This window comes from Etheostoma cragini, chromosome 20, assembly GCF_013103735.1.
Source record: "Etheostoma cragini isolate CJK2018 chromosome 20, CSU_Ecrag_1.0, whole genome shotgun sequence".
In the NCBI taxonomy this organism is placed as follows: domain Eukaryota; kingdom Metazoa; phylum Chordata; class Actinopteri; order Perciformes; family Percidae; genus Etheostoma; species Etheostoma cragini.
This window is the reverse complement of record NC_048426.1, coordinates 14438441-14466052: the sequence shown is the minus strand read 5'-3', so window position 1 is coordinate 14466052 and position 27612 is coordinate 14438441. Positions and strand designations below refer to the sequence as shown.

Here is a 27612-nt window from a genome sequence, read left to right as displayed (position 1 = left end):
AGAAGAAGAATCTGCTCGTAATATAGTTTAAAACATCAGGGTGAAATTAATCAACAAGTTGCTTTTACCTTTGTGTTGATACAAGCCAGTGCTTAAATATAGTGTTGTTTACTCTGATGTACTGTAGGACCAAACTAGGTTTTCTTGAATATTGATAAATGTTTCACTTTTTGTCGCCAACTGTTCCATTTATTCTTGGCCGGCCGGGGATTCCCATCTTTGGGAATAAAGCAATTCCAATGCTGGCTGTGGCATAGCCCCAAGTATCATTTTTTCCTGTTTCCTTCTCAGGCAGAAAATGATTTACCTCCTCATGGACAGCATCTCACTGGCACAGAGCCAGGCCCACTGATCGAAGAGGGGACTTGGCTGAACACTTCTGCTCCCTCGCTCGCTGCCTCTTTCTTTCTATCCCTCTTCCTCCTTCCTCTTGCTGACTGTATTTGGAGATTTCTTCTTTTATTCCATCTTAGTGATTTGTAATTTAGGATTTTTTCATCGCCTCTGCACTGTTTACTTCTGTGTTCCCCACTTGCACTCTTCTCTTTCTTCCCCGTGTTTCAAATGATCCCCCGTTATTCAAGCTATTCTCCAGAGGATGCCCTAAGCCCTCATTTTCCACCTCAGTCCACACACCCATTCAAAAGAGTTCTGAGGAGACATAAAAGATTCACAAACCCCGGGTAGAATTTAGGATTTTAGTTATGGAAAGCTGTGTGTTTGTCTCTTGCTCTGACAGAAGAGCTCTTTGAATCTGCATTATGACATGAATAGGACAAGTCAGTTACACATGGTGACATCAGCTCTTATGGGGAATATTTTCTTTTCTGTGACAACACATTGTATTCACAGATGTTACATGAATGCATTTGGCCTTACCTAATTGGCCGGGGATTGGTTTAGTGAAGATGTGCGCGCAGCCTTGGGCAGTCAGCAGTCAGCACACAAATGATGCCCCATTTGGTATTCTGTGTCCAAGGCCAGACTGTGCAGGAACAAAAGGCTTGTTGAACACCTTGTTGGAACAAAGAGATTTTCTAAAAAGACTTGGACCGATGTGTTTGAATATCCTGATATTGCTCAGCTAACTGGACATCACATTCGTTGCGGTCTGGCTTAGCTGGGATCAGTTTATCTATTTCTGAGGATTTATAGGAAGTGTATAAATCCTAGCCTGGAGGTGTATGGCCACTTTCTGCAAACTGCAGTTGTGTAAACCGACACAGGTGAGAGGAGCTCTACCTTCAGACTTCCATTAAAACAGCCACGCAGGAGGAAACAGGCTGGCAGTCAGTTGAAGCTTCAGAGCTTTGGATTGATAAGATTAAACTGACAGCCAGATAAGCCTGTTGGTTATTTTTCCATTTTAATTTATTTTGGGAGAGAGGAAACGCATTTTTCAAAATGACTGGAAAGATTTGGGTTGCAGTTGATGGTATTCTGAAAGATAAGATAACCACACTGCACAAAAGGGGGGATGTCTGTTTCTCTATCTCCAGGTGGGCACCTTTTTAGCAACTGCTGTGAAGTAAAATTGCACATTTTTGCTACAATTAACATTTGTTGAACCACATTCCAAGTGGAATGACCATATTCAGGAATGTTTAAGCGGCATGCATTTTGTTTTGTGTTTGAGAGATTTAGGACAAAAAATTAATGTTTATACCAGTGGTCCCTTGATTGCAGGGGAACTTTAGAAAGCAGACAGGCTCATTACCAGAATAAACTCCAGCGCCACACAGGAGGCTCAATTCAGCTTTGTCATACATTTACCAGCCTGTGCCTCTGTTATATTCCCCATGTGCCTAATGCGGTGTCTCAGGTAACCTGAATCCGAATATTTCTTTGGTTATTATAAGAACTCACCCTATGTGACTCCCTGAGTTTCTTAGTGTTGGGGTAATGCATATATTTATACATGAATGCCCATAAATCTGGTGGATGCTGACACTCACAGCAAACCGCCTTTACTGACCCATTTAGATACAGCTACAAAGATTGACTCTAAGAAAAAGCCTTTTACCGTGAGGAAGCATTTGTCTCATACTTAATGATCGGCATCCTGATATCGCTAGTAAATCTTGCCTGGGTGGGCCTTCTTGCTGCCAGGTATGGTTGGCAGAGTATGACATCATCTCCCCTGGTCTGTGCGCCACATGAATCTGTGTGTGTTCACGGCCGGATGTCATGGTCACTTAATCACCACTGAAGCAGGCTGCAGGTGACCTGGGATTGTGGTCATTGAGTCCAGCACAGAGATGCAAATTTGTTTTAATCTAAACCAAATTTGGCTAATCATGCAGTAATGTCTGTCTGCACTGTGGAGGCTGAACAGTCTGGTGATCTTGCTTTAACTGAACTAAGTCTGTATATCTCTAACATTTCAGGTTTTAGATTTACTGTATGTTATCCCCCCACACCTTTGGGGCACAGGGCTGTTTGATCGTGTCAAGGGCAGCCCATCAATAAGACAGTGTGTACTGATTTTAGCTCTGGGGAGGTTTTTTATTGATTATCTTATGACTTAAAAACAGAGCACCTCACTTGATAGACCGACACACATCCAGCCCAATCAATCATGACCATCTGCTGATATGGCATTTTGGACTGAGCAGTGTCTCCAGCACCAGACAATATTGCTTTATGCACCCACATCTACTCTAAAAATCTCACAAATGTCTCCACTACTGAGTCCAGGATACATGCTGAATGTGTCCAGCAGCAAAGGGGCAAGCCTGGCTCATTGTGGTCTAGTCATTATTATTGCATGGTGTCAAGGCTGGCTGGAGCCCAGTAGTCCCATCTCCATTCATGAAGAGCTATGCAGATCTTCTAATCAGCAGCAGTGTGAGCAAATTCACTGTGATATCAGACCCACTGATCTGATCCCTGCATGAATGGCCAGAACAGCCTTATCTTGTCTGTGGAGGGAAAAAAGGAGAATCACAGAAAGGAAATGTCAAGGATAGTAAATGTGGCAAACATGGTGATTAGCCGAAGAAAGGGGCTACCTAAAGAGGTGAGAAGCTGGCCTGGAGAACAGAGAGAAATATGCACAAACAAGCTAATGGAGCGCCAGCTAACGATTCTCTTGGGAAGAGGAATTTCTCTTGTTATTTTGAAAAGGCTTGAAAAGAGGGCTGGAGCGATTATTGACAGCAGTCCAAAGTGAGGCTTTCAAACCAGCAGGCGAACACAACTTTCCCGCTCTCTCTGTTCTCCAGTTATTGACATCCTCTTCTCCTCACTCACTGTCAGTTCCTTTTATAGGTAAGGACAAAATCTAGATATTCTTACTTGAACAAAGACACCAGGAGACCTTTTATTTCAAACGATCCTTGATTTTTAATCTGTCTTGCTTTGGCTCATTTATATATCTTACAATCATTATCTGTCCCTGATGCGGACAGTTAATGGAGCAAAAAGACTAACAGGACACTTCCATCTGTGGCTGTTCCATAATTTATATAATTTCGATAAATAACACTTGAAATCACAATAAGGGTAGTAGAAATGAGCGTGAGAATAACGATCAGTTGCACTGTAAGAATGACCAATGTCCACATTAGTATTGTGTCCTACTCATCAACTGCATCAGCATCGGCATCAGCCACAGGGTCCTGAAGACCTGCGCCAGTCAGCTGTCTGGTGTTCTCCAGTACCTCTTCAACCTGAGCCTGCAGAGGGTGCCGTCGCTATGGAAGACGTCCTGCCTTGTCCCCGTCCCCAAGAAGTCGACTCCATCTGGCCTTAAAGACTACCGCCCAGTGGCTCTCACATCCCATGTGATGAAGGTGCTGAAAAGGCAGGTCTTGGCTTACCGTAGGCCGCAGGTGAGTTCTTCTCTGGACCCTCTACAGTTTGCCTACCAGCCTCGCCTGGGAGTGGACGACGCTGTCATCTATCTTCTGAAGTGAGCTTATTTGCACCTGGATGGCGGTGAGAATCACTGTTTTTGATTTCTCCAGTGCATTCAACACCATCCAGCCTCCGCTACTAGGTGAGAAGCTGCGGGTGATGGGTGTCAGTGCGTCCACAGTCTCCTGGATCACCGACTACCTGACAGACAGACCACAGTTTGTCCGTCTGGACCGTGTTCTGTCTGATGTGGTGGTGAGTGGTACGAAGGCCCCCACAGGGGACTGTGCTGTCTCCTTTTCTGTTCACCTTATACACCTCAGACTTTCAGTACAACTCAGAGTCATGTCACCTACAGAAGTTTTCTGTTGACCCCGCAGTGGTTAGGGGTATAAAGGATGGACAGGAGGGAGAGTACAGAGCGCTGGTGGATGACTTTGTGGAGTGGTCTGGTAAGAATCACCTGCTGCTGAACGTGGATAAGACCAGAGAGATGGGGATTGACTTCAGGAGGAAGGGAACGGCTCTGCAACCCCTTTGCATCCTGGGAAGAGACGTGGACATTATGGAGGATTAGAGATACCTGGGTGTCAACATTGACAGCAGGCTGAACTGGAAGATCAACAGCACTGCTGTTTACAAGAAGGGGATGAGCAGACTCTATTTCCTGAGGAAGCTAAGATCCTCAACGTGTGCAGCAGAAGGTTGAAGATGTTCTACCAGTCGGTTGTGGCCAGCGCTCTGTTCTCCTCCGCCGTCTGCTGGGGCAGCAGCATCGGAGCCAGCAACACAAACAGACTGAACAAACTGATCAGGAAGGCTGGCTCCGTGATCGAGGTCACAGAACAAACTGTTATCTATCATTGATAACCCCGACCACCCTCTCCACCCCCAACTTGTCCAACAGAGGAGCAGCTTTTCTAAGAGTCTCTGACAGCTTGGATGTCGCACGGACCGCTACAGGAAATCATTCCCACCACAGGCAATAAAACTTTTTAACACGTCATCACTGGGTGCTAGATAAGACCCTGAGAATCCACAATACTGCACTAAATGCCACCTGCACAATTGGTTTATTTACATTTTAGCATACATTTTAGCTCAATATTTAAGCAGTTGCACATTTAGTTTTCCAATCCTGTATATATTCAAATATTTGTTGTTATATTTTTATTCCTATTATTATTTCATGTATATTCTATTTAGGTATATTGTGTTTCCTAGTATTTCATTTATTTTTATATTCTGTGCTGTGTGACTGATGTATGTTTGCTGCTGTAACACCATCATTTCCCATTTTTTTGGGGATCAATAAATATCTCTCTATCTATCTAACTGATGCCAGTCACGGTTCAAAGGGATTCAATGTAAAAGTAGCATGTGGCAATGCTTCTGGAGACGGTTGTTGCTCTTTAAAATAAGCCCACCTCAGGCAAATTAATTCAGACACACTGCAGAAAAGCAGAGGTAAGCGTGCTGTGGTAAGGAGGAAGATAAAGGTTATGTCATATATCAAACAGCTTCATTACTACAGTATACTCTGCAATAGGTAGGCAGTGGTGGGCTTTTCTTTTCCAGCTTTTATTTTCTGCTTCCAAAATTGAATCCAGCAGAGTTCATAAAAGGGGCAGTGTGTCAGAGGGAGAGAGGCAGAGAGAGCTTGGTGTGGGTTTGTGTTGAATGTACTTTCATCTGGCAAGTCTCAGACCCACTCTGTCTGCCGATATGTTGTAGTAGGCACTCTGCAGCAAGAGCAGCAGCCTTTCAAACAAGGCTGGCTGGTTTGGGGGCTGAGAGGGCTTACTGGTAAATTGGCAGCCCAGGGAATACAGGGTACTCTCACTCCGGCGCTCGCCCACTCACATGCTTTCATTCCCCTTTTTACCCTTGACCATTGGCTGGCTGCACTCTTTCTCACTGGCCTGCATAAATCTGCCTTTCTTAGATGTCATCTGTTCATCGTTTGTCCTCTCCTCCCCTCTGCCTTGCTCTCACTGTTTTTTTTAATCTCTCTTAGCTTTCCAATTGAGTTGGAGCATCGCTCATTCGGGCAATCCATCTTTCTGCTCTTAAGTACATCCTTCCTTATCTGTGTGTCACTCCTCATAATTAATAACACTCTCATTCATCTAGCTAATTACATCCTTCAACAAAGGCAAAAAATACAAATGTGCATACAAGTGTGCACCGTAGACACACAATCACACATACACACTCGTGCTCATTGATGCATGCACTGTAGGCATAATAACCAAATCTGTTTGAAGTATGGGACCCTAAAAGAAAAGAAGGCTCCTGTACGCATTAAGTATTCATGTGACGTGTGGTGGGGGGGGCATGCGTGTGTGTGTGTGTGAGTGTTTGTGTGGATGTGTGGGTGGGTGCGTGTGTGTGCGTGTGTGTAGAGAGAAAGAGAATACTTGCAAATTGTGCCGCGAGCAGCCAGCGATCGAGCGCTGACACCTCGTCTGGCAGTCAAAGGGAAAAGGGGCTGGGCTGAGAAAAGAAAGAGAGAGAGGGAGAGGAGGGCGGCAGGGAGAGAGGAGGGAGTATGTGTGTGTGTGAGTGTGAGAGAGAGAGAGAGACAGAGAGAGAGGCAGGGAGAGAGAGACACGGCAGGACAGCTGCCAGCATTTCAGCGATAGCAGGAGAAGAACCGAGAGGTGGAAGAGGAATACGTATTCTCCTCATTCTCAGCCACCCGAGGAAATCTTCCAGCCAAGCCAAACGTGCCGATTTTCTTCCCCCTCCTCCTGCCTATAAGCAGCAGAGACTCTGGGAAGGACATGGGCATCAGGACCTGAAGCCACTCATAGCAGACACCCCACAGTGGATTGGAGACAACCATGCAGCCTGTGGGATGAATTCCGAATTGGATGTGGAAGAAGAAGCAGAAACTGAGTTGGAGACCAAGCTGTTGCTGGGGTTTTTTAACCTCTGAACTGACGCTGAACTTTTTCTGGTGGAAGGGGTATGGAAAGAGTTAGAGGGACTCTAGTGGCGTATGAACAGAGGAAGTACTCCTCTTCATCCTGACCTTCTTCTTACCTCCTCCTATCTCTCTGGACCTGCCCCCCTCACTGTGAACCTCCTGCAGGATACTCATCCTGTCTGTCCATCTCTACCCTGCCCCACCTGCCGCTTGTTCCATTTAGTTATTATGACACCCACGCCTCCTCCTCATGGTTCTCCCTTCACCCCCCCAGCTTCTTACAAACGTCTGTGAAATCAAGTGGAACCTCGATGATTGCGATCAGAGCAAAGAGGACCCCTGTGCCCCAACTATTGAGCAGCCCCGCCTTGCTCTGTTCTTGGCGACTTTGCTGGCGTATCAAATGCGCAAGTAATGGAGAACAGTGACAACACAGACATGGACTGCAAAGTTGAACTACATCAGTTGTCTGTTTTTTGACTATAAGTATAAACCAGATAATGGATTGGAAAGAGCTGTAAGTACACCATTGCAGCATTTTCTTTACTGGTGCATGTTGAAACCAACCTGTGCTTCAGTTTGTATTGCACTCAACAGAGGATATACAGTGAGTGAATGTTTTGTTTAAAACTGATCAATGTCAGTGTTGCAGTTTTGTCTTTAAGCATTTAAGACCAAGTTGTGTAGGGAAACAGCTTCATTAGCATGGAGATTGAGAGTGAACAGGTGGACAAGCTGTTGTGGGCGAAGAAATCTGAGCCTCTCCTCACCGCCTATTTTCCATTGACTGATCATATAGTTGGGCAAGGCAGTAAGGCAAAGAGAGAAAGAGGGAGGATGAGATGGAGAGAGAAAGTGACAAGCAATTAATTTCCTCTGTGTGCATGCGGTTGTGGTGGAAAAAACACACGTGTACCGATCGTCATTGTGCAGCATGAAGGTTACAAGCTCGGCTTTAGCTTGTGAGCGCTCCTCAATGGTCAAGACATTTAGGAATCAATATAAGCCCTTTTCCTTACATGGTGATGCTTGATTTACCTCTGGAAGAGGAAAGAGACAGAATGAGGTGATAGAGAGGGAGTGAAAGACTGAGAGACAGGGTACATTTTTCTTGAATGAATGTGCTGCAGATACCTCTCATAAATGCGCATAAACACACTCACCAGCCTGCGCACACACACACACACACACACACACGTAGTCGGACACGGCCACGTGTACTCTGGTGTAGTTTCTCGTTTCTTCCTCTCCATCTCACATTCATCTATTCCATGAAATCTTTTTTCAGTCACACGATCCGTCTCACATGCTATCACACATAGGCAGCTCCCTGGGGAGAGCCATCTCCTGTAGCCTTCTTGGATGCAATAATTATTCCATCAGCCGGCAGTGTGTTCCCTGATTGTGCTCTTGGGCTGTCGCTGCAGGGGGCGTACAGTGGAAAGGGGGGGTTTTGAGGAGAGAGAGGGGGGCTGGTTGTCACTCCGGGATGCAGGAAGAGAAGGGGGGTGGGGGGGGGGTTTGGCAGCAGCCTACCCAGTCCTGTCCTAAGGAGCCCAGAGCAGGACTAATGAGCTCAGGCTGGCCTATTAGGAAACTGCTGCTCACCAGGACACACATGGTTCTGCCCTTTTTTGCTCTTTCACATGCTCTGCTTCTTTCATTTCTCCTAAAATCCCTTGCTCTGCAGATTTCTCATCTTTTAATCTCTTACTCCAATTTGATTTCATTCCCCATGCCGCTCTTTCCTTCGTGTTGACAATCGCGCCTTTGTCTTCCCTGCGTTGCTCAGAAATCCGACTGCTTGAGTAAAAACCATTTGAGTGTATTTGAATTTCCTCCGAGTATTACTTTCCTTCCTGACCTTGAATTTCCAGCTGAGCAACGGTGTTAGCTGATCCAGGGCAAGGCCATACCTGGAACCACTCAAAAATCTGGCCAGATTCCCTGCAGGCCATGCAGACATATTGGTCCTGTCCTTTGAGAAACAGGCGTTTAGACAGAAAGGAGTGCGTGTGCACGATTCAGTTGGCCCTGTGTCCAATCCATGTCTCCTCCCTCAGTGCTGAGTCTAAGAGACAAGAGGCCAGGATGACAATGGATTTTAATTAGAGGACTGCCAAATGCTGGATTTGGTTACAGCAGAGGGTTCTGTTAGATGCCAACAGAACAGATATTTGTCTAATAAAGTAGAGAAGAGAGTTGGGTGTACCTACTTTACATGCCTCTCAGCTGCTGGTGCTGGCCTGCTAGTCTAATGTAAATGATCAAAACTTCCAACAAACAGTACACGCTCCTGCTTTGATTTGAATGATGGGTGAACATACTCTGTCATAATTGCTTAGCTGGAAATAAAGATAGTCATAGTAAATCCCAGAGGGCAGTGTTTCAGCAGTCCTCACCTGTCATGTCTATGGCTATTGTTCTGTGTTTGATCAAGATAAATGCATGTGTTTACTGTGCCTTCCTGCTATGGCAGCCTATATTTGGAGCCTTGATTGGCGATCAGTTTTATGGATTTGCAGTTTTTTTTCAAAATCAAGGTTGAGGAGCACTCTATACCTCCTCTAGTTGAAGTTAAGGGCTGAAGCATTATGGTCCATGGCAGGGGAGTTTGAGGTGGGAGTTGGAAGAAAATCAGTTTGGTAATGGGGAATGGTCAGGAGTGGTGGCAGTGTAGAGCTCTCCTGCTGACTTTGTTTTCCTTAGGAAAACTTAAAGGAGCTCGTTGACCTTTATGTTACAGTTTCAGCGTGGGATTTCTTAAAGATATGCAGCAATGGTGGTTTTCTAAGTTTAGGTTCAACCTTCTTTATTTCCCTTTCCAGGGCAGCTCAGAAGCTGAATCTGTCCTCCAAGCGGAAGAAGCACCAGCCCTCACTGCTCCATCCACAGGAGCCCTCCATTTACCCCACCAACTTCAGCGGCATCCTGCAGGTCTTGCCGCCCCCTGCCCCGCCATGCCTACTCCGAGCCGTGTCCAAAGTGAAAGAGAACCCAGGGATGGGAAAGGTGAGAGGGGATCACTATCAGCTGGATGCACGATTTAATGCTTGCAAAGTACAGATATATACAGACTCTGCTGTTAAGCCTTCATAATTCCCCACCCTTTACAACCACACACATACACACATACATACCGATGCACACAGACCCCTATTTGAGGAGAATAATGCAGGGGGGTGACACACTGGTCCACAGGCACCGTGCCGTCTGGTCCAGTCGATGCAGATCTAGTCCGATAAGCCTCCTGGAATGTCATGAATTCATGCAGATTGTGAGAACAGAATTCCTCTGTCTGAGAAAGGCAGCAAGACAGCAAAAACTATAATCCACAAATCTGCGGTCACGTTTAACTGCAGGATTTCTAACTCCATTTTAGGAACAGCCCGCGAGGATGAACGTCAGGCAGGCAGCAATAGGACCATCATTAAACAAAGTTGTATAAACACATCGCTCTTCCTTTGTGGTTTATTGACTATTGTTTGTCTGAGGACATCCTGGATTTCTAAAGCAGAAGAAGTCCCCTAACAAGATTAGATCCCACCTGGATAGGAAGTGCTCGCTTCAGTTGCCAGGTATCCAGACGGTTGAGACTTTGACACATTGTGTAAATCTCCCATTGACACAAGTACTTCATAAAAAAAAAGTTAATTAACAAGCCTCCTCAAGTCCACACCTGAGGTATACTATAAATCTGTACAGTCAAAGGGTTTGGCTTTAGAGGGGAAATCAAGATATATGACATTGTTCCAAGCCAAGTTCCAAGTTCATCAGACCAGTCTTTTTCATAGTAAAACAAAATGATTATGTGTTTTTTTTTAATTATTTGTCTCTGTCTCTCTTTCGGTTATTGAATCACAGTTGCAATGACATTGTCAGCAACCTACACAGTTTAGATTTTGCCTGTGTCTGTTTCACATTTAACCTAACACTTGGGGGAATGTCTTGTTTCCATCAACCATATGCAACTCACTTCCACACTTCCACTTTTGACCTAGACACAGTTCTTTCAAGCAGAGACAGTTGAGTGGATGGAGGAATGTCAAGCCACACTAATGGATTTTGTGGAGGATCAAGGGGCAGGGAAACAGGACCATTAGCACTAAGTCCGAGGTGTGAAAAGGCTGTAGCCAATCCTCTGTGGCCTCTAGTATCTGATCTCTGCCAGCATAAATACAACTGAGACATTACCACGCCTGCTAGCCTCTGTCTGGTAAAGAGAGACTCAGCAGTCATATTTGGAAGCCCAGTTTAAATGTCATGGCAAATGTAATTTACTCAACATACTCACACGTCAGTCATGATAACAGCCCCCTGCGGGGTATAAAGAGAGTTTGCACTTGGCCTGCAGAATGCAAGATGAATTCACTAACTGAAAGAAAGGGATTTCCAGTGTCATTGTTTCAGAGTGCTGGAGCCTGAGTCTGTAGCAATATTTATATACTAGTCTTCTAGTGGGAAGAATGGGCCTTTTGTGTAGGCGTGACTCGCAGGCTGAGTGAAACAGTCCCCTGTCAAACAGGGCAGGGAGTTATCAACCTGAGTTTGCTATATTTGAAGGTTTTTTGCCTGAGAGGCATCGTAAGGACCTTTTTCAAGAAGCTTTGAAATGGCTCAGGATTGAGTTTCCTATACTACTGGAGGATATAGAAACCGTTCAGTTGATATAATGCTAGGCGTAACACTAAACACTCAGGGAGCTGACAGGGACTCCAAAGACTGCTATACATATCCCAAGAGCCGTTTATGTCTCCTGTCAGTCACAGATATGTTACCGCAGTGGCTTTGGAGATATACTGTAGTAGAGGTGTATTTCTGACCATCAGATTGTAAGGCCATATAGAGTTGTCAGAATTACAAAAGAAGGTGATTGTCATGTAGCCTGACATGCACAAGCACAACCACACCCACACAAACCACACGCAGTACATCTACACAGCATGGTAGAGGCAGGAAATGGTGAAATCTTGTTTGTTAGAGGTGTCACTATACACAGCTGGCAGATTTACCTCACTCCTGTAACCATGGCAATGACTTCAGACACGAATGGCCCTGTAAGAGTAGTGCCGAATCAACACCTTTAGAAATAAGCCATCATCCTTTTTAGCATTGTACCATGCAGGCATGATGAGCTGTCACATGACCTGTGGAATGCGTTAACACCGTTAGCTCAATTCATGAATGTCAAGCCCCAGAATGCAACAGGGTGGGTTTCAGACTTCTTAATGGGGAGCTGCCATTTTCTAGGCAACAGAGGGGAGGGAGAGGTGAAGTAGGAAGAGTGTGTAGGAGGGACAAGAGGGGGGCCTTATGCTCCTGCACTCCCATGCTGGTGAACTGCTCCTGGTCCAGAAAAACAACCCTGCTCAAGGGATAATCCCCCAGCGTGACGCTTCACACATTAATTTCCACCATTTTCTGCTGTGACTTTCAATACACACCTTGCTGCCTTTCACTGACACCATTAGGCAATGTGTTGACCCATCAGGTTCACCAGTCAATGTGAGTGTTTCCATGGCAACCATCGATGTCCATCAACTCTGACATAGTGGATTTGATGTTAATGCACACTGCTGAGCCATGCTCTCAACATATAATTTCAGAATGGCTAACTGGCAGAATGCCTAAAAGATGTTAAGCTTAGCCAGGCATTTTTTTTTCTCCTCTGTGCTGAATCCTGAAAAATTGAATTTTTACATCTCTCAGCTGAGTCCATTTTCACGTTTTATGCTTGCTCAATTTCTAATCCACCCTTTTATTTCCTTTTTGTTGTTGTTGCTTATCTGTCTCACTCTGTGGTTTAGGTAAAAGTGATGATGCGTATCTGTCCATCTCTGGAGACCGTAGACTCCTCTGAGTCTCAGTCCTTCTTGAAAGTGGACAGCAGGAAGAAGCAGCTGACCCTCTATGACCCCGCGTCCAGCCCACACTCCAGTTCAGGACACAGGAGATCCGCCACTGTGGCGGTCCCAAAGATTTTTGCCTTCGATGCTGTTTTTACCCAGGATGCCTCGCAAGTAAGGGCCGGCCGGGGATGTGTGTTTGTGTGTATACGTGTGTGTTTTTTTATGGTGTCGTGTGGGAATTCAGCCTCTCAAGGGCAAAGCGATGTCTTCATGCTGGCAGGGTGTGGCCAGGGGCTTAGAGAAAAAATGCCTGTCTTGGGTCAGAGGGCATTCTTACCAGTGTGGGCCAAACAGCTGGGCATTTTAAGCCCTCTGGGGAATGATTTGAATCCATTCCAGTTATATCTTACCTCTCCTTTCATAGAACAGCTATATCTAACCTCAGCCCTGTGTAGCCTGCAGCGGGCACACCCACCAAGATCAAAGACAAAGGTCAGATACATGTTTACTATATGCTGACTTGTGAGTAGAACAGTTTTGCTCTCTCCACATCTTAAAACAAACACCATGGTCTTTTAATGGAATGATTGGATCTATGTCACAAGTTAGCTAAAAAAAAATCTGAGGTCAAGTATTGTATGCATTTCCCCGTGGTGCAGTAAACTCTAAATAGCTAAGAGAGCAGATGCGAGAGTATTGTGTCTCCATAATGACGAGAGCCTTAGATCTTCTATCGTACCACCTACTTGGAGCAAGTATTTTCCTAAGTAAGCCGCTGATAGGTAAAGCCTAACTGTTGCTGCTGCAAGCTGAAGCCAAGCTGCTAGATTGTGCCACTGGGACAGCACTGCTGGTGGCTAACAGTAACAGCAAGCTGTTCTGCTGTTAGGTGCCTTGTTTGCAGTTTGATGTATGGGACGGGGCCTCTTCTGCAGAAGCCTTGCCCCAGAGGACCCATGCTGAAAACTGATTGCAAAAACCAGCCACATGTTGGGGCACAAATAAACAATGACACACTTCTGAGCAGTGTTGGGCGAGTAACTTTCAAAATGTTATACATTATAGATTACTAGTTACTGTCGTTTGAGAGTAATTAGTCATATTACAAATTACTGTCTCTAAATTGTAATGCTTTACACTACTTTTGGTTACTTTTGAGTTACTTTCACCAAAATAACAACGGACGTTTGACTTTGCAGGTAGCTTGTGAATTTCACCACTAAATCAATAAAGTCTCCGAATTATTCACTTTAATACATTGTAGATTATTCATTATATTGTGTATAATTAATATGAATATGCAAAGTAAGACAAACAATAGGCAAGTAGGAGAAAATGAAAATACTGAAAGAAAAGTAACTTACAGTTGTACGGGATAGTTACTTTCCGCGGGTGATAAAATGCAATGATATTTATGTGTAACAAGCCTAAACATGAATTCCCGACATGTTTATATCTGTCAGCAGCTCAGACCCACTGCTGTCCGCGCTGATGAACCGTCACCTTTTGGGACACATATGGTCACAGATTTGTTGTTTCGAGCTGTTGGTGAATTCTTAAAAAAACAAAACACCACTAAATGTTACGTTAAAATGTGTTGTCACTCGTGTTACTGATATTATAACGGGTATAACAATACCATAATGTAATTAGTATTGCATTATATTAATTGTGTTACTTTTGTAACTCCCAACACTGCTTCTGAGTGACAAAAAATACTGAAACCAATAATGTTATTTGGGTCTAACCAATGCCAAATAACTATTTAGTTTATAGGATAATGTTTGGATTAAGTGTTGTCAGTATGCCTTTTCTGACTGTATTTCTTGGATTTGGCTGAATTGTAAATTGACTATGAGGGATCTGTCTCTGCGTGTTTTTCACAGGCTGAGGTGTGCTCAGGGACAGTAGCGGAGGTCATCCAGTCCGTGGTGAACGGTGCAGACGGCTGCATCTTCTGCTTCGGCCAAGTCAAGCTCGGTAAGCTCCTCCACTGGCGAGAGATTTGACAAGAGCCTTTGTTAGCTGAAGAAAACTCTCATTGCCCTTTGTCAGCTGCACTTGATGTCCACAATTGGCTTAGCGGTGCACCGGGGTGAGTCAAGGAATGCGAGATTGGAGGAAAAGGAATGGGTAGTTGGTCTGGGGTGGGTGGGGGTGAGGGGAGGTAAAGCGTTGCAACCAAGATTCAGGGCTCAGTCTGTTAATTAAAATCTTAGTAATTGGCCCGGGCAGTGCTCTTAGGCTGAAGGGATTGCTCTCCTCATGCTGCTGTTTCCACCAGGTATAATTCTCCATGGAATTACTCCGCTTCTGGAATGGGTCATTGGATTAGGGTATTTTTATTATGCATGTATTGGATTCTTTTTAATCAACGGTGGTTAAACACAATAACCCTTGGAAAATATCAAATCCATGTCAATGTCTTTTCTTTCAACTACCTGCCCTTTCCAGACAGCGTGATGACATTTGAATTTTAGTTTGAACATATAGTGAGTGTAGCTGGCTTTCAGACACAAGACAATATTTCCATTTCCATCCCCCTCTCTCTTTCACACGTCCCCAGGCAAGACATACACCATGATTGGCAAAGACAGCTCTACTCAGAGCCTAGGCATTGTGCCCTGTGCCATTTCCTGGCTCTTCAAGCTAATCAATGAGCGCAAGGAGAAGACGGGCACCCGTTTCTCTGTCCGAGTGTCTGCGGTGGAAATCTTCGGGAAAGATGAGGAACTGAAGGACTTGCTGTCTGAGGTGTCAACTGGCAGCCTGCAGGAGGGCCAGTCTCCTGGCATCCACCTGAGAGAGGATCCCATCTGTGGCACTCAGGTGAGAAGCATTCCAACTCTCCACTCTCTTTGTTCACTGATCCTTTCATTCCCTGTGATTTATACAGTCTCAGTCTGTCTGAGTATTGATCTACCTCTTCCTCTCCCAAAGATGTTTGACTTTTTCTTGTGAGCGCATGTGTGTGTATGTGTGCATGTTTGCTATCTCTCAGGACTTCCCAGTCTGCCTTGCTCTATCCCACCTGCCTCTCAAATCCTCCTTTTATATTTCCACCAAGCCCATCTGTGGTATTGATGGCTTTCTTCTTACCTTTATACCGACGCTCCTGTCAGCATCCATCAGCATCTATTACCCGTGTGTTAGCGTTAGCCCTCTACAGCACAATAGAAGCGTTATTGGGGGATGGTGAAAGACTGAAGGTTTGAAGGCACTCACAGGTGTTGCTGTCAGATGTTGTTTTTTTGGGGATCTGTATGGACTCTGACTTCAAAGGCTGTGCAGTTCTGTGAAGCACCTTCCTGCTCTTCCTCTCAACAGCCACGTGTGGGCTCCCTTTCATGATGCCCCCCGCCTTCTTCCTCTCTTCTACCTCCTCCGTTTCCCCTCCTCTCTTTCTGTATCTCACCACCACCATCATAACATCCATGCAGAGGAAAGTGCCCCTGCCTCCTGCTCCGCCATTACCTCTTTTAATTCTCCTCCCTCTGTGTGCATGTCTGCTGTTTTAATCACCCCCCAAGACCCAATCTAACGTGCAAGAAATGTGTGCCAGGGTCCAATTAACTAGGTCCCCTCTCTTTCTCTTTGCTCATTCTTCCACGGTAACCATTTCACATCTGTCCTCTTTCTTTAGCCCTATGTGGTCGCTGTTGCTCACCCTACCCCTGTTCTCTGTCTTCCTTCCCCCCCACCCACCCTCCACAGCTCCAAAATCAGAGTGAGCTACGTGCCCCAACGGCTGAGAAAGCTGCCCTCCTTCTGGATGCGGCCATTGCTGCACGCAGCACCAACAGACCCAATGTAGAGGAGGAGGAGCGCCGCAACTCCCACATGCTGTTTACTCTGCACATTTATCAGTACCGCATGGAGAAGAGCGGCAAGGGAGGAAGTTAGTACTATTAGACATATCTACAGATCTAGCACTGTTCCAACAAGTTGTCACCTCACATTTATGCAATAAACTAATGTGGTCAATGTTCAATTTCACGGCACTTCTTCATATTATCTAGACTATATGTTTAGAATGAGTACATATACATGTAAATATCATTTGTTTTACCATCTCCTCTCTTAATTATAGCTAATCAAAGGTGACCTCCCTTTCGCACTGAAAAATCTTGAGGTGGTTTTGTTGTGAGCTATCACAGAAAAGTGGAACATTAGACAGGCCTTTTAATTGCAATGTTTAGGGTTGAATTGGTTGGCCTCTACAATACAGAAATGTGTGCATCTATTATGCTTTGGTCAAGAGCGAGTGATGATTTGAAGTCTTTCTGACAGGAGTTGTTTTTGCTGCTGCAGTAGCAATTACATCAGTCACCTACATAACAGTGTGTAGCTCTGTGACTTTTACATTGACTGCCAATTCCCTCTCGCTGTATTTTAAATCAGTAGAAGGGGGCTGTACACAGGCCTCCTTGTTACCCCTTGTTCCACATCTGGTGGGAGTTAACCAGTCAGGCTGCAGTTTGAATCACTTCAGTGTAAGAATCTTACTCATAAAGAAATTAGACATTTCTAGTCTGGGCTGAGCCACGCCACTCCTGTCATCATGGCATTGTGTGCGAGGAACTGCCTTCAAGGAGGGAGTGTCTGGGCTTAGCTCACCTGGTTCTTCTTCTGTCATTGGCACAGTGTCAGGTGGACGAAGCAGGCTGCACCTCATCGACCTGGGGAGCTGTGAAAAAGTCCTAAGTAAAAGCAGAGACGGAGGGGGAGGGTTGTGTCTTTCTCTAAATGCACTGGGAAATGTCATCATGGCTTTAGCAAATGGAGCAAAACATGTACCTTACAGGTAAGAAAACCTGAAAGAAACTTTTACTGTTTTACTGTCTCTTTTACTGTGTTTTAGCCGCTGTGAAGTTATTGGCTATAAGTAATAGGTTTATTTGTCGTCAGTTTTGCAAGTTTTATGATGTGTGACAGCTTACTTAGTTATATATAGTCTTGGTTGAGGCCTACCCGGCCGGTTTTGTGTCAGTCTCATAATAGCTTTCACTGTTGTTGCACAACAACATATTATAGTTACTCAAGTATGAAAAGATTAATGACTCGTCACAGAAGTATTTGTCAGCTCAGAGAAGTCAAAATTGCTCCTCCTGGAATCATGTTACCTACTTTTATTGTTCTTTTGAAATATTACTGTGCCGTTTGCTAATAAACATGTAAATGCACCATGTAGGGACAGCAAACTGACAATGTTGTTAAGGGAGTCCCTTGGCAACATCAACTGTAGAACCACCATGATCGCCCACATCTCCGATGCCCCCGCCAACTACGCTGACTCACTCACCACTATCCAGCTGGCTTCCCGCATCCACCGCATGAGGAAGAAGAAATCTAAGGTACACTGATACACTGATTAGCATTGATAAATATGTTTTAACATATGCAGTAGTAAAGTGATAAGTAATGGAATAAAATCCAGTGGTACATTTTACAAGTTAACTACAGGCATTTAGTAACTTAAATTATAATACTTCTAAATTACAAATCCTGAATAATTGTGCTCCATTTAAAATGAATGCAAAATAATCATTAATTTAACATTGTACTTAAATATTTCTTTTATAGCAATTACATTCCAGATGTTCATGTGCAACTTTAATTGCATTCCTCGTATTTCTTGCCACGACTCATGTCCCTAAATCTTTCTTTCTCCTGTAATTTTGGAGCTATTAAGCAAATTAATGTGTGAATACTTCAAATGAAAGATTATTAGTGCAGTAACTCAGAGCTAGTTATTCTCGGCTCCTCAACACATGATCATGTAATCAATATCACTGCCCAAGGAAGTGTGTAATGCGTTCCCTTGGATTAGGGAAATATATGCTTCAGATAATTAGGTGGAATGACAGCATGTATTTATTTGGTATTGGTCCCTGGCATGATTACAATGATTACAATGCAGTCCACGTACAGCAAATTTGTATTATTGACATTCATTTCTTTGTGACTATTGACGTGCACTTTTGACCTTTAGACAAATATCGACTGGTAATGTCATGGGAATTAATATATGCCATACAACTAGTTTCTTTATGAATTCTTAAGAAATGAATCTACTATGAAATATAAGAATTAAAATGTTTTTTTTTAAAATAGATTGTTACATTAATATTGTAAGAAGATCGATCGAATTACTGTCAGCGCCTAATGAGATCATTTTTTAAACCCAGACAAACCTTTCTTCTGCCTCGCAGTATGCATCCAGTTCATCTGGGGGGGAGAGTTCCTGTGAGGAGGGTAGGATCCGCCGGCCGCCCCACCTCCGGCCGTTCCATCCTCGGACGGTAGCCCTGGACCCAGACCTACCCTCCATGCTCAGTGACCCAGACTACTCCTCCAGTAGTGAACAGTCTTGTGACACTGTCATTTACGTGGGCCCTGGGGGAACTGCCATCTCGGACAGGGAACTTAGTGACAATGAAGGCCCACCTGCTTTTGTTCCAATCATCCCCTCCCTGAACAGAAAGAAGTCTGGAAAAGATGGCCCTCTGGACAGAGACCAGTTCTTTAAATGCAACACATTTGCTGAGCTCCAGGAGAGGCTGGAGTGTATAGATGGCAGTGAAGAACCCACTGCCTTTGTCGGAGAGGGCAAGCGAGGCCAGGCTAGCCCTAAGGCTGACATATCTAAGGAGAGCCAAGGCTCTGTTTCACCAAAGACTGTAGCAAATATTTCTTGCACCCAAGAGGGCATCTCACCCAAACAATCCCCTAAATCTGTTACCGCACAACCATCCTGCAGCCCTAACACTAAATCAAAACTGGACAATGCCAAGACACACTGCATACCTGCAGAAATGGCACCATCAGATAGTGTTCAAAATGTGTGCAGGACCAGCGCTGATGGCGAGAAAGCCTTGGTTTCAGAAAGCAGTGTTAGCACTAATAAACTCACTGCTTCAGGGCCCAATTCTGAGCCTGTGGTGAGGGAGAAGGTTTACTTCAACAAGAAAGCTTTGCCCAAGCCAGCCCCACCTCCTTCACAGCAGAGAGTGGTTAGCTTTGAGGAAAGATCCAGCACTAGAATGCCTCCTGTAGGAATGAGCCACCAGTCTGTGAAAAAGAGGGATCCTTACACTTCCCCTCTGCTCAGAGCTCCGGTGGAGGTGTGCCAGGTGCGCTCTACCTTGAGGGAAAGATGTCTTGATCGGGACATCTTGAGAGCCACTGTGACATTGCAGCAGCCCGTGGAGCTGAATGGAGAAGATGAGCTGGTGTTCACTGTGGTGGAGGAGCTATCTATAGGCAGTATTGTAGATCAGGGTCGGCCATCCAGCATTATCAGCTTTAACAGTGATTGCTCCCTTCAGGCCTTGGCCTCTGGTTCCCGACCTGTCAGCATCATCAGCAGCATCAATGATGAATTTGACGCCTACACGTCAGCCTTGGGAGGATCAGAGGTGAATATTGCAGTGGTAACACCCCTCCAGGAGGGAGCAATTGAGTGTATAGATAGCAGGGGCTCATCTATTAGCTCTTGGCTGAGTGAGGTTAGTGTCTGCACCTTGGAGAGTGAAGGGGCTCGTTCCACAGACGTCTTCCTTCCACAGGCCAAACACATGGGTCCAGAGGGCGCATTTTACTTTGATTCCCTGGATATGTTCCATTGTGTATCCTCTCCTAGAGATGCCAAGAACTCCTTAAATGACAGTGGATTCAGTTTTTCTGAACTAGACAGTGATAGTGCCGCCTCAAGCAAACTATCTTTGACAAAGTGCCCCCCATCTCCAGAATCAGCCAAAGGCTCTCTCAGATTCACATCAAAAATAACTAAAGCTCACTCGCTTAGCTCTTCCCACCTTCCACAGGGCCCGTCCATAGTCCACTCCAGTCTGCCCAGGAAGATGAAACCTACCTCATCCATCTCTCATAGTAGCAATAGCAGCAGCAACAGTAGAGAGCCTCCAAGGCAAGAGGCTAAGCAGGAGGATCCTTGGCAGCGTGTTGACAACCACTCCGAGCCTCAGTTTTTCGACTCCAGCAGCACCAGCAAATTCCTCCGAAATCCCCCCAGTGGCATCCCTTATAGCAAAACATCCAACAACAGCAACAGTGTACCTCGCCCACCCAAGGTACAGGGGTCTACCTCATCCCAGAGGGTGGTTGATGGCTGTGAGAAGTCAGCCAGTAAGAATCCACCAAGCAAAATGCCTCAGCTGAGACGAGGTGCCACAACCCTGGGAACAGTGCCCGTCATCCATTCATCTACAGACTACAAGGGGACCCAAGATATTATTGCATCTACCACAAGCCTTAAATACTCCTCCCTGGGGAAAAACAACAAGGCTAGCTCACAGAAAGCAAGCAATCTCCCTAAACCTGTTTGCACCTCACCTCCCCCCCCTCCAGTGAGAAAGTCCAGTCTTGACCAGAAGACTAAGATCCTGCTGCCCCAAAGTGCCTTAAGGTTAGCATATGGGGAAGCAGGAAGGGCCTCTGGAGCAAGGTCTGCTGTATCAGAGGATGAGCTTGAGGTACGTCACAGAGTTGAAAGTTTCAAAACCTCCAGCCTCAACACAGCCAAAGTTACCTCCAGCTTGAAGGCCAGAGGACCGAAAGGAGGGGCTGGGCAGCATTATGGCAGTCAAATGTCCCTGGAAAGGTGTGAAAGCCTGTCCTTATCGGGTTCAAGAGCTGCACTTAGCAGAGAGAATAGTGGGGCAAGTCTTGGGAGCAAATCCAGCAAATCCATTCCTAGATTTGGTATTCCTAATTCATTTAGCTCTCCTATAGCTACATGCCCATCATCCCCATCAAGTGGAGGAAGTATTGGCAAACCTGGTCAACTAAAAGCTTCTGTAAATCCCAGAGCATTAGGAGCAGTCAATAGTAGTAAGGCACGCTCACTGTCAGTCAACAACTCCAAGGGCCTAAGCTCCTCTACCAAATCTTTGGCCACCCCTGTGACCAGAAATACCAATGCCAACCTCCCTCCATCAGGACGGACATCAGCTCCTCGAGCCACCGCTGCGGTCAGCAGTAAGCCTGGGAGAGGAACTATCATGGGCACAAAGCAGGCCATGAGGGCTGCCAACAGCCGTGTGAGCGAACTGGCAACAGGCAACATATCAGGCAAACAGATGAGAGGTTCAGGAGACTCAGACAGCGGGAATGACAGCGGGGTGAACGTGAGTGATGACAAATCCACAATAACCATGCTGCCCTCTCCGTACAGCAAAATCACAGCACCCAGGCGGCCTCAACGCTACAGCAGTGGCCATGGCAGTGACAACAGTAGTGTGTTGAGCGGGGAGATGCCTCCAGCTATGGGCCGTACAGCCCTGTTCTACCACAGTGGTGGCAGCAGTGGATATGAAAGCATGATCCGTGACAGCGAAGCCACAGGAAGTGCTTCCTCTGCCCATGACTCCATGAGCGAGAGTGGCATGTCATCTTCAGGCAGAACAAGGAGCTCCAAGTATCCCAAGAAGAGAGCAAATGGTGAGGAACTCATTTGGGATTTTGGGGTTTTACACATACCAATGCAGTTACAGGTAATATTCACACAAATTATATTGGTAATATCAGTTTGAGATCTAACAAACTGCTTGCCTGTGAAGCTGTACATATCCAGAAATATATGCCCTCTCCTAGGATATTAGCCATATAGCGGTTCTAACTTTATGAATCCATTTTTATTACATTCACACATTGGTGTATCATTGGATTTTCTCTCCTCCTGAATCAGCAGAATACATTATTCATACATATACGGGACAATGATAATGAATATTTGAAACGAGACAACCTCAAATGTGTGATGATCAGATTAGTTGAACAGGAGCAGCAGTGAACTGGTTCAGGTTTTTGTAGCCCTGTATATATAACCATTGGAATTCATGTGCATTAAACCATCCTTTTGAAACCCTTATAAATATTCAATCACTGCATCTCTGTCGGCCCATGTAAAGCCTTGCATCACTTTACATCTGAGTGTGAGACTCATACATATTTCTCATAAATCCCAGCAAACACTACTTTATGTTACCAAGGTGTCTGTCTGACTGTGTGCATGACTTTACAGGCTTCCAGAGACGACGGCTTATCCCAGCACCCCTGCCAGACTCCTCTTCCCTTGGGAAGAAGGTGGGCACATCAGGCCAGTGGGTGGACTTGCCTCCTATGTCAGGACCTCTAAAGGAGCCTTTTGAGATCAAGGTGTATGAGATTGATGATGTAGAGCGGCTCCAGAGGCGCCGTCAGGAGGAAACCACAGAGGTGAGCAGAGGGTCTCTCCCAACTTGTTCTACAAGGTGGTACATCTGGCTGAATTTGTTTAAGAGAATGTTATGTCGTAGTTAAGGTCTGGTGAGTCCCTCTTGCTGAGCCCCAGCCATATTTTGCATGTGCGACATTGATGCAATGCACGCTCAAGATGTGTCAGATTGACTTGCGTTGTGGGAATGTCTTAGCTCACTTCTTCCCAGTTTCTTTTTAAAGAACACGACAGTAATAATATGTCTCAGACGTCTGACCTTCAGTCAGCTCAGTGGCAAATCCGTGACTTTAAATGTCTGCATACAGATTCCCAGAGCATGGTATTTTGGCAGCGTTCCTCTGGAATGTCAGGAGTTCAGAAGGCAATTACTGATGAGGGTTAATTGGTTTGGATATGAGTGATGACTCGCCTTACTGCTGACGATGGTGATGTGTGCGGGGGAGTAAGAATGAAAAGGAAGATAGTGTGAGAAGATAGTTCTGGGAATGGTCAGGGAATGTGTGATGAATGCCGGGGCGCCCAACACCAGTCCGAATCAGCTCACCCAAGTACTCATCACTGGACGCCTGACCGCTTTTAATAGCTGACTCCTCCTCTGTGGATCATTAACTTCTCGCACAAGTTTGCCGCAGACAGGGATTTGTTAAGAGAAGATACTAAATCAGCGAGATGGGGTTTGATTTACTTTCAATTATGAAAAAAGGAACTTCTATTTTTTCGAGCCATCACTTCCTGAATGGCTTTTCTGTGACTGTCCCTATTCCGTAAATTACATACATACATACACCTATTGTTACTATTACCTATTCATATAAAATTGAACATGTTGAACATGCTAACTTGTTTTATCTGTTTCCCCTAATCTTGTCCTCAGCTACCATTCCAGGACGTTGACAAGGTAAGCTAATTTTGTTGATGACTCATTTCATTATTAGCAGTACAGGCTGCATTACAGTCGTTACATTACTATAAACATAAATCAGCCCACAATGAAGGAAACATAATTTTTTACATCATAAAGCCCACATTTACAGCACAACTCAGCTTCTTAGACTGTATTTAATGATATCCCTTGTTCTTGCAGGGCCTGCTTTATTTCAACAGTAAACTGAAGATGCTGGAGAGAAGGCAACAGCAAGTAAAGGAACTGAGGGCAAAGTATGAGGTGTTGTTGGAGGAGCTGGAAGACACCAAGGCACGACTAATGATGGACCCCAGCAAGTGGATGGGAGAGTGTAAGTAACTGCTAAATGTTATTTTACTTTAAATTGATTAAAATCTTTAGAGACAAACCATGTAAGCAAACATTAATTTCCCCTTTTCAACAGTTGAGGTGGACCAGAATTTGGATAAAGAGTCTCCGGAGTATCTGGAGGCTTTGGCACAGGCCACAGAGGAGCTGGAGTTCTGTGTCAATCTATGCAAGTCCCGTGTCATGATGGTGACCTGCTTTGACATCAGCATGCCAAAATCTGGTGCTCAAGAGGGACTGCGTGAAGTAGAAGTTTGAGGACAAAAGAAAGTTGAGGTAGAGAAATTAGTAAGTTAGAAAACAAAGGATGATGAAATGTATCTATTGATATCACCGGAATGAAGAACAACAAATGACAGAGATGACATGAGAGTGGATCTTTGCATGAAAACAACCAGCTACAGTGCCTCGCTGACCAGGACATTTTTTAATGGCAGAGAAATGAAACGTGAGCACATTTGTTGTTGCCTGTCATGGCAAGGCAGTGGCCATCACCTACTCAAGAGTCAATGAACAACACCTGGAAGTGCCTTTTGTATTGTTTTATTTTGAGTCATTATTTTTCATATGGTGCAGGTATCTTAAGCGTACCTAAGCAAACCCTGAACATATTGCTTTTAAGAAAAATATTTTATATTGCATTGTATAGTGTATTTATATGATTATGTGGTGTGTACAAATATGCTTTTTAAAGGGAAAAAAATAGAGGAAAAAAGAAAAAGCAATAAGCTAATGTTATTGCGCTCCCAGACTTTGCCTTTTCTCTTGTTTCAAACCTCAGTCAGCATTTTTATCCATGTTCATTCAGCCTCTTGCGCCTTATGTTAACTCTCTGGTTCTGTAGTTTTCTAGATTTTCAAACTGGACTGTGTTATCTCATCAAGGACTGCATTTGCTGTTGTCACTCATCGCCTGCCAGCTGGCCTGTGAAAGCCAGCAGGGTTGAGTGAATGTTTTTCTCTCCAGTTGCCTTGATCAAAATGGGTCTCAGTGGATGCACTAAGGTAGAGCAGCAGTTATGTTGGGGGACGGAGGGCTTATTCAAGCTGTGCTTTCCTGTGTTTATCTTACTGAAAATGAGTGATTACGCCAAAACATATCAATCAGAGGGTCACTGTGATGGATAGTGAGTGATTATTCTTGATTCAGCTGTTCTCTCTGGTGCCTCAATACAGAACATGGTCAAGCAACCCTGAGAGACTTAACCTTCTCCACACTAACCATTGAGGATAGCATAATGAATGCTTCCACTGATAGCAGTGCTAATCCATAAGCCCAATATTTCTCGAAATGGGCTTTGACTGGGTGCCATTTAGATTCTGTAAAACAAAGAGGCACAGATCAGATTGCACAAGTCTACTGGCCTCCCATACAATACTTTTTCAAGTGCTACCAAGCCTGGGCTCTATGCATTCCAATACATTTACTGCAACTACTGTAAGAACCTCAATGCTGACTAAAGGGCAGTACCATAGTTTGGCCTCTTTTGTCCCGTCTTATTTTTATTAATAGGCAGTTAACTAAGTTGATCCAGTGTCTCAAACAATGACTCAAGAATTGTTAGTTTCCTGTAAAATTATGCAGTGAAAAAGAGGAAATGATGATGATCGGAACATTGTTTAGGAAAATCAATCATGATATCAGCTCTTTGTAGCTGATATAATGTGGTTGTTATAAATCAAACGGCTGACACAGAGAACAAAGATGATCAGTAAAATGTGTTGTTATAATAAACAAACTGGCTTTGTTGTATTTTGGTATGTTTGATTTCTATATCTGTGACAAATATTACTTTGTTTTTTTCCCTTTCTTTTACAAAGATGTCCTCTCTCAGGCCCTCTCTGAAGATGCTGCATGAGATTTTTTAATCATTTTTTAAGAATAATTTCTACTCCATTTTTATCATTCTAATTTTTTACAATAACTTCAGTTTTCATTAACGTGGGGTTAGGCTCATGAATTAAATAACTATTACCAAATCAAGACCTTTTTTCCAAGAAATTATTATATGTGAGGTCATATTTCATATCAAAACTCATATTTTCAAATATCTTTGTTTTTGTATAGGATTTTCAAACCCTGTGTATAAATGTACGATACGGCAGCTTGTGTTTTACTTTTACATTACCTGTGAATAAAATGTTTCTTCTAACTGATGATTCAGAGTTGAATGTTTGTCCTCCAGTCACATATTTTAAGTCATGGGATTGTTTGTTTCCACACCATTGCAAAGAAGAAAAGGCTTAAAGTTTGCAATCTTCTTGGGAAATCCAAACATTTACATTATTGTCAGCTCTACATCACTCTACCCATAAAAAACAGTCTACTACCACTTTCATTTTTGTTTTCCATTTATTTCCTCCTACATAACCAACATAAAAAACTACATAATAAATTAAATGTTGACCAAAACAGTAGGCCTATGACACACTGACATTGGTGTAGCTTGCTTACTTTTGCACACTTTCATTTTCCTTATTTATGCAATTTACAAACTCATAAGATTTCCATAGGCTTGACATAAAACAACACAATGGGATATATGGTACCCTTGGTATTAGACAAAACATGTACAAAAGTAGTCTAAATTTTAAATTAAATTTGTTAAAACAGGCAGTCAATGCTCTGACTCAACATATGGTGGTTACCTAATTTTTGGACATTTATTTGCCTAAACACCCAGGGTGGGCTATGTGGAAATCTGGAGAAATGCCAGGGCCCTTAACGCAAAATGTTACACCACCACAGGTGTCTCTTAATTTGCCTGATAGGTCCTCTCCTCACTGTGGGCGTGTCGGACTGTTCAATGGTTCTCCTGATGCACCTAAGGACATGATGGACAACGTATTCCCAGTTTAAAAAATAAATGTCGCAATTGTAATATATCAGTGTTGGAATACCAGAACAACTGTTTCACGACTATCGTGCTGGGGTAACGTTAGCGACAAATCTCAGATAAATATCTGAAAACCAAACCAGATACCACTAGAGGTAAGTGTGAGAATGTCTTTAATGTTGTTGAACTGACAAGTTAGCTAACCTAGCTTACACATTATCATTTTTATTGGTATCGAGTTTGGTTTGGAGACCTCGTGCAACTCCTAGCTAGCATAACAGCTAGCGCTGTCAGTCCAAATTAGGAGCGGTTTAATCAGCCATAATTGAAAACACCTGTCTGCCCACGCAGTTGGCCTAACACATTACATTGAAAGAATTTAATTAAGCATAACTTTTACGGGAAGGAGGTTACGTGGCGGCCAGTCATGTATGGCTATTTTCGTTGTTACATTAGCGTCACACCCATAGACTGTATAATTTACACTACACAAAAGTACACTACTACTTTGTTCCACCATGAGTAATTTTATGTCTTTGCTTACATGTGCATTATGTAGGCCTAGCACTGTTTTCAACTACTGTGGGTTTACACAAATTGCTGGGCCCAATTTTCGGGTTAAAATTAGTATTTGAAAAACTAAATCTC

At 44.2% G+C, this 27612-nt stretch overlaps 1 protein-coding gene across 3 annotated transcripts in view; it reads left to right on the top strand.

The window, feature by feature from the left end:
- kif26ab (kinesin family member 26Ab) overlaps nucleotides 1-26285 on the top strand; it is a 72891-nt gene extending 46606 nt beyond the window's left edge. For 2 of the 3 annotated variants that reach the window (XM_034858726.1, XM_034858727.1), the window contains exons 5-16: nucleotides 9619-9802; nucleotides 12598-12810; nucleotides 14526-14619; nucleotides 15206-15468; nucleotides 16354-16537; nucleotides 17284-17443; nucleotides 17831-17993; nucleotides 18852-22098; nucleotides 22682-22875; nucleotides 23751-23774; nucleotides 23961-24111; nucleotides 24205-26285. In XM_034858726.1, the coding sequence (XP_034714617.1) occupies nucleotides 9619-9802; nucleotides 12598-12810; nucleotides 14526-14619; nucleotides 15206-15468; nucleotides 16354-16537; nucleotides 17284-17443; nucleotides 17831-17993; nucleotides 18852-22098; nucleotides 22682-22875; nucleotides 23751-23774; nucleotides 23961-24111; nucleotides 24205-24386 (5059 nt within the window). In that variant the 3' untranslated portion in view covers nucleotides 24387-26285. Of the gene's footprint in view, nucleotides 1-6450; nucleotides 7308-9618; nucleotides 9803-12597; nucleotides 12811-14525; nucleotides 14620-15205; nucleotides 15469-16353; nucleotides 16538-17283; nucleotides 17444-17830; nucleotides 17994-18851; nucleotides 22099-22681; nucleotides 22876-23750; nucleotides 23775-23960; nucleotides 24112-24204 lie in introns of those variants that run through there. The other variant, XM_034858728.1, reaches the window with a different exon arrangement.
- The last annotated feature ends 1327 nt before the right edge of the window (nucleotides 26286-27612 follow it).